Source organism: Vidua chalybeata, chromosome 28 (assembly GCF_026979565.1).
Source record: "Vidua chalybeata isolate OUT-0048 chromosome 28, bVidCha1 merged haplotype, whole genome shotgun sequence".
In the NCBI taxonomy this organism is placed as follows: Eukaryota; Metazoa; Chordata; class Aves; order Passeriformes; family Viduidae; genus Vidua; species Vidua chalybeata.
In genome coordinates, this window is record NC_071557.1 from 1,543,585 (window position 1) to 1,555,183 (window position 11,599).

Consider the following 11,599-nt stretch of genomic DNA (forward strand, 5'->3'; position numbering starts at 1 on the left):
CCAAATGAGAAAATGGTCTCGGGAAGCATCCCTGGGGGAGTCTGGGGATGCTAGCCGGGGTTCTGGAACCTGAAATGTGGGGGAAAGCCCCTGGGAGATGCCTGGAGGGAGTTTTGGATGGATCCCTGAGGGTAGAACTTCCTCCAAAGGAAAAAAATCTCAGGAAGCTTCCCTGGAGGAGTCGGGGGATGCTATCCAGGGTTCTGGAACCTGAAATGTGGGGGAAAGCCCCTGGGAGATGCCTGGAGGGATCCCTGAGGGAACAGCTTCCTCCAAAGGAAAAAAAAAAAAAATCTCAGGAAGCTTCCCTGGAGGAGCCTTGGGCTGTACCTGGGATCCTGGAACATGGGTGGAAACACCGGGAGAGGCCCTGGAGGAGTCTCAGATGGATTCCAGAGCTCCCTCTGAGAGAAAAAAACAATCTCAGGGCGGGGACAACTCCTGCTTCCCAAAGTCTGAAACAAACCTTTATTTTTCCAGGTACAAAACCCTCTTTTCGGAGAGGGGAATGTTAAAAGCCGTGTGCTGCCCAGTGCTCAGGGCTCAAGTATGGGGGTGTCAGTCTGTGTCTGGGGGGGCCCCGGGCAGGGGCCATGGCTTTGGCTTCAGAGGGACAAGGCACATCCACTCCTGGCTCCCAGGGGAACGGGAATGTTGTGAGCAAGGCACCATGGCAGCAGGAGAGTGGGGGGGAGCGTGTAGTGTTCGTGGGATGGGAGGAAAAGGAGGGGCCAGACCCCACAGGAGAGGTGCCAGCACCGAGCTGGGGGGTCTGGGAGTGGGGGGATGAGCTGCTCCCCCCTCCTCCCCTCCTCGAGGGGCCACATGGAAGGGATTTACAGTGTGAGGATCCCCCGGGGTGCAGGAGCCACAGCTCCCTCCTGATGCCACAGCAGCAAACTCCTCTGCAGCCTCCTGGCAGAGGTTTCCCGGGATTTTCAGCTGTCCTGCTCCGACAGAGCCGCTCTCCTCCTGGCCCGGCTGCGCAGGAGCCGGGAAGAGCCCTGGGCAGGGAAAGGGACAGGGACAGTCAGGACCCCCTGACCTGTCCCCACGCCCCCAGAGCGCGTCCCCCTCTCACGTCACCTCTTTTGCCGGGTTCTTCCTCAGGGTTCTCAGGCTCTGGCTGCGGGACAGGGGTCTGGGACCCCGGCGTGGGGACACCGAGGGGGACACCTGCGAGTCCGACCACAGCTCCTCATCGTCCGACTCGCTCTCGTAGCGCAGCCCGGCGCCGTAGGCTGGGGACAGAGGGGACACGCCAGCTCCAGCACGGCCACCGTGGGCTTTGCTGGACCCTCACAGTGAGGGGGGCACCGTGACCCCCCCCAGCTGCTCACCCAGGGGCTGCTGGAGGCTCTCCTGCTCCTCCAGGTACAGCGGGTCCTGGAAGTGCACGGGGGCCTGCTCGGGCAGGGAGCGCAGGTCCTGCATGCTGAAGCTGCGGAGCCGCCCGGCCAGCGCGCCCTGGCTCTGCATCGGGGACACGGAGCGGACAGATCAGACCCCAGCCCAGGGGACATCACCCTCTCCTGTCACCCTGCTGGGGGGGTACCTTGGTGGCCGCCTGGACGGCGGCGGTGGCCGCCAGGTTGAGGCCCCTCTTGCCGAAGCGCAGCGCGGTCTCGTAGCCGCGCTCGCGGGCCCGGACGAGGAACGCGTCGATGTCCTGGGAGACAAGAGGGGAGGTGCTGGCAGTGCAGGATGGTGGCCCGGGGCATTGTCACCTCTGTCCCTGGGCATTGTCACTGCCAGGGAACTGTCACCCCCCAGAGAAATCACCCTGTCCCTGGGAGACAAGAGGGGAGGTGCTGGCAGTGCAGGATGGTGGCCCGGGGCATTGTCACCTCTGTCCCTGGGCATTGTCACTGCCAGGGAACTGTCACCCCCCAGAGAAATCACCCTGTCCCTGGGAGACAAGAGGGGAGGTGCTGGCAGTGCAGGATGGTGGCCTGGGGCATTGTCACCTCTGTCCCAGGGCACTGTCACCTCCCAGGGCAATGCTGTGTCCCTGGGCACTGTCACCCTCAGGGAACTGTCACCCGCCAACGCATCACCATGTCCCAGGGCACTGTCACCTCCCAGGACATTGTCACCTCCCAGGGCATTGTCACCACCCAGGGCAATGCCAAGACCTGGGGCATTCCCTGAGCATTGTCACCCCCCAGGGCATCCCCATGTCCCTGAGCACTGCCACCTCCCAGGGTGTTGTCACTCCCAGGCAACTGTCACCCCCATGTCCCTGGGTATTGTCACCCTCCAGTGCATCCCCATGTCCCTGAGCGCTGTCACCTCCCAGAGTGCTGTCACTCCCAGGGAACTGTCACCCTCCAGGGCATCCCCATGTCCTTGAGCACTGTCACTGCCAGGGCAATGCCATGTCCCTGGGTATTGTCACCCCCAGTGCATCCCCACATCCCTGAGCTTTGTCACCCCCAGTGCATCCCCATATCCCTGGGTATTGTCACCTCCAGGGCAGTGCCATGTCCCTGAATGCTGTCACCCCCCAGTGCATCCCCATGTCCCTGAGCGCTGTCACCTCCCAGAGTGCTGTCACTCCCAGGGAACTGTCACCCCCACGTCCCTGAGCTTTGTCACCTCCCAGTGCATCCCCATGTCCCTGGGTATTGTCACCTCCAGGGCAGTGCCATGTCCCTGAACACTGTCACCCCCAGTGCATCCCCATGTCCCTGGGTATTGTCACCCCCCAGGGCATCCCCATGTCCCTGAGCACTGCCACCTCCCAGGGTGCTGTCACTCCCAGGGAACTGTCACCCCCACGTCCCTGGGTATTGTCACCCCCAGTGCATCCCCATGTCCCTGGGTGCTGTCACCTCCCAGGGTGTTGTCACTCCCAGGGAACTGTCACCCCCATGTCCCTGGGTATTGTCACCCCCAGTGCATCCCCGTGTCCCTGAGCTTTGTCACCCCCCAGTGTATCCCCACATCCCAGAGTGCTGTCACCTCCCAGGGAACTGTCACCCCCAGTGCATCCCCGTGTCCCTGAGTGCTGTCACCTCCCAGGGTGCTGTCACTCCCAGGGAACTGTCACCCCCATGTCCCTGGGTATTGTCACCCCCCAGTGCATCCCCACATCCCAGGGCGCTGTCACCTCCCAGGGAACTGTCACCCCCAGTGCATCCCCGTGTCCCTGGGTATTGTCACCCCCCAGTGCATCCCCATGTCCCTGGGTATTGTCACCTCCCAGTGCATCCCCGTGTCCCTGGGTATTGTCACCCCCCAGTGCATCCCCATGTCCCTGGGTATTGTCACCTCCCAGTGCATCCCCGTGTCCCTGGGTATTGTCACCTCCCAGTGCATCCCCGTGTCCCTGAGCACTGTCACCTCCCAGGGTGCTGTCACTCCCAGGGAACTGTCACCCCCCCAGTGCATCCCCATGTCCCTGGGTATTGTCACCTCCCAGTGCATCCCCGTGTCCCTGAGCACTGTCACCTCCCAGGGTGCTGTCACTCCCAGGGAACTGTCACCCCCACGTCCCTGGGTATTGTCACCCCCCAGTGCATCCCCATGTCCCTGAGTGCTGTCACCTCCCAGGGAACTGTCACCCCCCCAGTGCATCCCCATGTCCCTGGGTATTGTCACCTCCCAGTGCATCCCCGTGTCCCTGAGCACTGTCACCTCCCAGGGTGCTGTCACTCCCAGGGAACTGTCACCCCCACGTCCCTGGGTATTGTCACCCCCCAGTGCATCCCCATGTCCCTGAGTGCTGTCACCTCCCAGGGAACTGTCACCCCCCCAGTGCATCCCCATGTCCCTGGGTATTGTCACCCCCAGTGCATCCCCATGTCCCTGGGTATTGTCACCCCCAGTGCATCCCCATGTCCCTGGGTATTGTCACCCCCAGTGCATCCCCATGTCCCTGGGTATTGTCACCCCCAGTGCATCCCCATGTCCCTGAACACTGTCACCCCCCAGTGCATCCCCATGTCCCTGGGTGCTGTCACCTCCCAGGGAACTGTCACCTCCCAGTGCATCCCCGTGTCCCTGAGCACTGTCACCCCCCAGTGCACCCCCACATCCCTGAGCGCTGTCACCTCCCACATCCATGTGCCAATGCCACATCCCCGGGCCATCACCAGCCCAACTCGGGGTGGGGGGCTGAACCCCCCCAGGCTGGGCAGGGAGGAGCCCCAGAGCCGCGGGGGTTTTCACCTTCTCCCTGCGGGCCAGCGTGGGGTGCACGAAGCGGCGGTAGAGCAGGCTGGCCCCCCGCGTGTACGGGGACAGCAGCCAGATGACAAAAGCCATCTTCACCTCGTAGTAGAAGGGGAGCCTGGGCGAGAGGGGCAGGAGTTGGGGGGGGGTCCAAAGGCACCCCGTGTCCCCTCCACGCATCCCCTCCACGCATCAGCCTCACCAGGAGATGAGGAGGTCGGTGAAGGTCTCTGAGGCCATGAAGAGAGCGAAGACGATCCAGTACATCATCCATCGCACCTGGGGGAGCCACGGGGAGCCCGTCAGGGGGGCTGGGCCTGGGAAAGGGGGCTGAACCCCAAAAAGGGGGGCTGGAGACTGGGAAAAGGGGGGCTGAACCCCAAAAAGGGGGGCTGGAGACAGGGAAATGGGGGCTGAGCCCCAAAAAGGGGGGCTGGAGACAGGGAAAAGGGGGCTGAAGCCCAAAAAGGGGGGCACTGGAACCCAGGGAAAAGGGGGCACTGGAACCCGGGGAAAAGGGGGGGGGGCACCGGAGCCCCGGGGAAAAGGGGGCTGAACCCCAGAAAGGGGGGCTGGAACCCAGGGAAAAGGGGGGCATTGGATTCCGAGGGAAAAGGTGACTGAACCCCAGAAAGGGGGGCACCGGAGCCCCGGGGAAAAGGGGGCTGAACCCCAGAAAGGGGGGCACTGGAGTCCCAGGGAAAAGGGGGGCACTAGAGCCTCAGGGAAAAGGGGGCTGAACCCCAGAAAGGGGGGCTGGAGTCCCAGGGAAAGGGGGGGGCACTGGAGCCCCAGGAAAAAGGGGGTTGAACCCCAGAAAGAGGGGCACTGGAACCCGGGGAAAAGGGGGGCACTGGAGCCCCAGGGAAAGGGGGGCTGAACACCAGAAAGGGGGGCTGGAGCCCAGGGAAAAGGGGGGCTGAACCCCAGAAAGGGGGGCTGGAACCCAGGGAAAAGGGGGGCACTGGAACCCAGGGAAAAGGGGGCTGAACCCCAGAAAGAGGGGCACTGGAACCCAGGGAAAAGGGGGGCACTGGAGCCCCAGGGAAAGGGGGACTGAACCCCAGAAAGAGGGGCACTGGAACCCGGGGAAAAGGGGGGGTGCACCGGAGCCCCGGGGAAAAGGGGGGTGCACCGGAGCCCCGGGGAAAGGAGCTCCCCAGGCTCTGGACTCACGTATTCCCGGATGTTTTTTGTCTTCACGGCCTTGTAGGAGGCGTAGGCCGGGTAGAGCATCCCGAAGAGCAGCCTGTAAGGCAGGGGGGCGGTGAGGCAGCGCGGCCAGCCCGCGCAGAGCAGCGGCCACAGGGCCCGCAGCCCGGCCTGGAGCCCCTCCAGCAGCACCCCGAGACCGGCAGAGAGCCCCGCGAGGTTCCGGGGAGTGCGCAGGGTCGCACCCACGGCCCCGGGACCGGCCCGACCTGTCGGGGCTGGGCTCGCTCCCGCTCCCCGCGGGCTCCACCGGTGCCGGTGCCAAGCTGGCTCCCGGGGCGCTGGGTGAGGTGCCGCCACCCCCCCCCCCAACACCCACCTGGTGTCCCGGCACCTGCTCAGGGCAGGGACCCCCGCCAGAAAATGGGGGGGGTTCTCTGAGCAGAGACCCCCGCGGATGGGGCAGGGACTCCTCCAGGGGACCCCCACCCATGGGTGATGCCGGGGACCCCAGCCCGTGCCCACCCTCCCCACGGCGGGCACGGAGCCCCAGCAGCGGCTCAGGGATCCATTTTGGGGTGGGACATGTTTTTTGGGGGGTGGTGTTGGTTGCCCCCATATAGAAATTTGGGGTCGCCCCCACCAAACCCCGCCTGGGGCCACTCCGAGGAGTCCCCGCTGCGGGCCCAGCACGGGGGACCCCCAATAATGGAACAGCGGGAGGGGGGAGCGGGGATGGGGGATCCCTGTGACCCCCCCAAGCCCTGCAGCCCCCCCACCCCCACGCCGTTACACCGGACCCCACTCACTCAATCACCCGGCTGAGGATCCAGGACACCATGGTGCGGCCGGGGCAGGAGGGGCGGTGCTGTGCCCCCCTCCCGGAGCTCCAAAATCCCCCCAAATTCCCCCCGGACCCCGAGGGAGCGAATCCCAAAAGTTGAAAGTTGCAGCAACACAGCCGCGCATGCGTGGTCCGGGCCCCACCGGCCGCTCTTAAAAGGGCAACGCGCTTAAAAGGGCAACGGAGCTTCTTAAAAGGGCAATGCCCTTAAAAGGGCAACGGAGCCTCTTAAAAGGGCAACAGGGCCCCTGAAAGTGTGACCCACGTGCCGCAGCTTTATAAAATAAAAACATTTTATAAATTCCCTAAATATATTAAATACCAATATATTTATATAATAGATAAAAAAATAATTATATTAATATATATAGATTATGCATTATAGATGATATGTTAATGTATATAATCTATTGATATATATTATACCGATAATTAATATATTATATAAAAATAACAATCTATCAATATATATTATATATTATATATTATATATTATATATTATATATTATATATTATATATTATATATTATATATTATATATTATATATTATATATTATATATTATATATTATGTATTATATAATATGTGTTGATATATTAAATCAATATATTAATATATTGTACATAAAATATCAATATATTAATATATTTATCATATATTACACATCAATATTTAAAATAGGTATCGATCTATTATCTCAATCTATTAACATATTATATATTAAAATATCAATATATTAAATAGCCTAAATATCCTAAACATACCTAAAAATGTCGTCTTTAAAATTCCCCATCTATATCAAATACCACTACATTAATATGCAATATATTAATATGTAATCTATATTAAATGCTCCTTAAAGCTTCAACGTTATTTCCCTAATATATATATTAATTTATCTGTTAAAACATACACTTTTTAAATCAATAAACTGGGGAGAGCCACTCTGGTTGATGTTAAAGGATTTTTTTGGGGGGGGTTTGGAGGGGATGAAGGACAAAGGACGATGGGGATCACTCCACTGTAAGATGTTCCAAAAAAACAAAAATTGCTTTCTGGACCACCTCCCCCTTGACCCTGCAGCCCCAAAACTGATCCAGGCTTCCCCAAATTCCCCAGCGTGGAAGTGCCCAGAACCTTCCAGCAGCGCTCCCTCTGCCAGGGAAACTGAGGCAGGGACGCGTGGCTGTGCGAACCCAGCCGTGCCCCGGGGGCGCAAGTTTCCTGCCTGGTTCCTGCGCTGCATTGGTGGTTTTGCACATGAATATTCACCCGCCTGGGAGCCAGGGAAAGGCTCCCCTGGAAAACCAGTCCAGCGGGGACTCCCCTCCCTGGGGAAACACCTCCTGCTTCCCACCCGCGCCCTGGGCTGAGCTTTCTGCTGGATCAAACCCCAGTGCAGCCAAAATGAGGAATTCCCTCTCCCTGGGGGAGCAGAATGTCGGGTGGAGAGGGCACTGAGGCTGGCTGAGCTTTCTGCTGGATCAAACCCCAGTGCAGCCAAAATGAGGAATTCCCTCTCCCTGGGGGAGCAGAATGTCAGATGGAGAGGGCACAGAGGCTGGCTGAGGTTTCTGCTGGATCAAACCCCCACGTGCACTCAAAAATGAGGAATTCCCTCTCCCTGGGGCTGTGGAATGTCAGGTGGAGAGGACACTGAGGCTGGCTGAGGTTTCTGCTGGAAAAAAACCACAAATGCAGGGCCAGGAACGCCCAAAAATGAGGAATTCCCTCTCCCTGGGGGAGCAAAATGTCAGATGGAGAGGGCACTGAAGTGAGCCAAGGTTTCTGCTGGAAAAAAAAACACAAATGCAGGGTCAGGATCACCCAAAAACAAGGAATTCCCTCTCCCTGGGGCTGTGGAATGTCAGGTGGAGAGGGCACCGAGGTGGGCTGAGGTTTCTGCTGGAAAAACCCCACGTGCACCCAAAAATGAGGAATTCCCTCTCCCTGGGGCTGTGGAATGTTGGGTGGAGAGGGCGCTGAGGTGGGCTGAGATTTCTGCCAGAAAAAAACCACAAATGCAGGGCCAGGAACGCCCAAAAATAGGAATTCCCTCCCCCCCGGGGCAGCAGAACGTCAGGTGGAGAGGGCACTGAGGTGGGCTGAGGTTTCTGCCGGAAAAAAAAACCCCAGTGCACCCAAAAATGAGGAATTCCCTCTCCCCGGGGCTGTGGAATGTCAGGTGGAGAGGGCACAGAGGTTGGCTGAGGTTTCTGCTGGATCAAACCCCCACGTGCACTCAAAAATGAGGAATTCCCTCTCCCTGGGGGAGCAGAATGTCAGGTGGAGAGGGCACTGAGGCTGGCTGAGGTTTCTGCTGGAAAAAAAAAACCCAGTGCACCCAAAAACGAGGAATTCCCTCTCCCTGGGGCTGTGGAATGTCAGGTGGAGAGGGCACAGAGGTTGGCTGAGGTTTCTGCTGGAAAAAAACACAAATGCAGGGCCAGGAGCACCCAAAAATGAGGAATTCCCTCTCCCTGGGGGGAAAAATGTCAAGTGGAGCGGACACCGAGGTGAGCCAAGGTTTCTGCTGGAAAAAGAACACAAATGCAGGGCTTGGAACACCCAAAAATGAGGAATTCCCTCTCCCCGGGGCAGCAGAATGTCAGGTGGAGAGGGCGCCGAGGTGGGCTGAGGTTTCTGCTGGAAAAAAAAACCCAATGCAGAGCCAGGAGCACCCAAATATGAGAATTCCCTCTTACGGGGGAAAAAAATGTCGAGTGAAGCAGGCACCGAGGTGAGCCAAGGTTTCTGCTGGAAAAAATTGCATGTGAACCCAAAAATGAGGAATTCCCTCTCCCCAGGGGAGCAGAACGTCAGGTGGAGAGGGCACTGAGGCTGGCTGAGGTTTCTGCTGGAAAAAAACCCCAATGCAGGGCCAGGATCACCCAAAAATGAGGAATTCCCTCTCCCTGGGGGAGCAGAATATCAGATGGAGAGGGCACTGAGGCTGGCTGAGGTTTCTGCCGGAAAAAAAAACCCACGTGAACCCAAAAATGAGGAATTCCCTCTCCCCGGGGCAGCAGGGTGTCGGGTGGAGCGGGCACGCCGTGGCTGGAAGGACACACGGGCAGGGCTGGGGGTCACAGTGCGTTTATTGGGGGGGTTTGGTGGGCACGGGCACCCCGCTGGCACGCTGGGTCCTGCCTGGCAGCGGGGCCGTGGGCACGGGGAGCTGCTGGGCATGCACGGAGAGGGACAGGAGGTGCTGGCCTGGAGCATTCCGCTGTCCACTGCTGCATCCTGGAGCATCCCATCATCATCCTCAGCATCCATCATCGTCCTCGGGGCATCCTGGAGCATCCCATCATCATCCTCAGCATCCATCATCGTCCTCGGGGCATCCTGGAGCATCCCATCATCGTCCTCAGCATCCCATCATCATCCTCAGCATCCCATCATCATCCTCAGCATCCATCATCATCCTCAGCATCCATCATCGTCCTCGGAGCATCCTGGAGCATCCCATCATCATCCTCAGCATCCCATCATCATCCTCAGCATCCATCATCATCCTCAGCATCCCATCATCATCCTCAGCATCCATCATCATCCTCAGCATCCATCATCATCCTCAGCATCCATCATCGTCCTCGGAGCATCCTGGAGCATCCCATCATCATCCTCAGCATCCCATCATCATCCTCATCATCCCATCATCATCCTCAGCATCCCATCATCATCCTCAGCATCCATCATCGCCCTCGGAGCATCCTGGAGCATCCCATCATCATCCTCATCATCCCATCATCATCCTCAGAGCATCCTGGAGCATCCCATCATCATCCTCAGCATCCCATCATCGTCCTCGGAGCATCCTGGAGCATCCCATCATCATCCTCAGCATCCATCATCATCCTCAGCATCCCATCATCATCCTCAGCATCCATCATCATCCTCAGCATCCATCATCATCCTCAGCATCCCATCATCATCCTCAGCATCCATCATCATCCTCAGGATCCCATCATCATCCTCAGCATCCCATCATCATCCTCAGCATCCATCATCATCCTCAGCATCCCATCATCATCCTCAGCATCCATCATCGTCCTCGGAGCATCCTGGAGCATCCCATCATCATCCTCAGCATCCATCATCGTCCTCGGAGCATCCTGGAGCATCCCATCATCATCCTCAGCATCCATCATCATCCTCAGAGCATCCTGGAGCATCCCATCATCATCCTCAGCATCCCATCATCATCCTCAGAGCATCCTGGAGCATCCCATCATCATCCTCAGCATCCCATCATCATCCTCAGCATCCCATCATCATCCTCATCATCCCATCATCATACTCAGCATCCCATCATCATCCTCAGCATCCATCATCGTCCTCGGAGCATCCTGGAGCATCCCATCATCATCCTCAGCATCCATCATTGTCCTCGGAGCATCCTGGAGCATCCCATCATCATCCTCAGCATCCCATCATCATCCTCATCATCCCATCATCATCCTCATCATCCCATCATCATACTCAGCATCCCATCATCATCCTCAGCATCCATCATCGTCCTCGGAGCATCCTGGAGCATCCCATCATCATCCTCAGCATCCATCATTGTCCTCGGAGCATCCTGGAGCATCCCATCATCATCCTCAGCATCCCATCATCATCCTCATCATCCCATCATCATCCTCATCATCCCATCATCATCCTTGGAGCATCCTGGAGCATCCCATCATCATCCTCATCATCCCATCATCATCCTCAGCATCCCATCATCATCCTCAAAGCATCCTGGAGCATCCCATCATCATCCTCATCATCCCATCATCATCCTCAGAGCATCCCCGTGGCCTTGGAGCATCCCATCATCATCCTTGGAGCATCCCACCGGCCTTGGAGCATCCCATCCTCATCATCCTCATCATCCCATCATCATCCTTGGAGCATCCTGGAGCATCCCATCATCGTCCTCATCATCCCATCATCATCCTCATCATCCCATCTGCATCCCTGGATAATCCTTGATCATCCCATCATCATCCTCATCATCCCATCATCATCCTCATCATCCCATCTGCATCCTTGGATAATCCTTGATCATCCCATCATCATCCTCATCATCCCATCATCATCCTCATCATCCCATCTGCACCCACCTCGGAGCACCCCATCCTCCCCAGAGCATCCCACCACATCCGCCTTGGCCATCCCATCCACTTTGGAGCACCCCAAAGTCCCTCAGCGTCCCGGGAACCCCCCCCCACCCCTCCTGCCACATCCCTGCCCGCTGTCCCCCTTCCCTTCCTGCCACCAGCTCCCAGCCCATGGCCTGAGCAGACAAAGACCCCCCCCCAGACCCTCTCCACCCACCCCAGGGGTGCAGCTCTGCAGCGCAAGGGCCGTCCCACCCTCCCTCCCTGCATCCCACGGGGCGAAACCGGGAGCGCCGCGGGGAAACTGAGGCACC

The 11,599-nt window shown here is 58.0% G+C and overlaps 1 protein-coding gene across 1 annotated transcript; it reads right to left on the reverse strand.

Moving 5' to 3' along the window:
- Nucleotides 1-442: 442 nt before the first annotated feature.
- Nucleotides 443-6,220, reverse strand: REEP4 (receptor accessory protein 4). Its single transcript, XM_053966676.1, has 8 exons — nucleotides 6,138-6,220; nucleotides 5,353-5,425; nucleotides 4,379-4,455; nucleotides 4,174-4,294; nucleotides 1,556-1,669; nucleotides 1,341-1,473; nucleotides 1,087-1,241; nucleotides 443-1,004 (listed from the first exon to the last, which is right to left on the reverse strand). The coding sequence occupies exons 1-8, from the start codon at nucleotides 6,167-6,169 to the stop codon at nucleotides 939-941; spliced, it is 771 nt and encodes a 256-aa protein (XP_053822651.1). The 5' UTR covers nucleotides 6,170-6,220; the 3' UTR covers nucleotides 443-938.
- Nucleotides 6,221-11,599: the final 5,379 nt, after the last annotated feature.

Excerpts from the sequence above, each read along its gene's own strand:
- REEP4 (XM_053966676.1), bottom strand. The coding sequence starts at position 6,169 with ATGGTGTCCTGGATCCTCAGCCGGGTGATTGA. Across the intron at positions 1,242-1,340 it reads GAGCCTCCAGCAGCCCCTGG|CCTACGGCGCCGGGCTGCGC; the intron begins GTGAGCAGCTGG and ends CTCTGTCCCCAG. Across the intron at positions 1,005-1,086 it reads GGAAGAACCCGGCAAAAGAG|GGCTCTTCCCGGCTCCTGCG; the intron begins GTGACGTGAGAG and ends TTCCCTGCCCAG.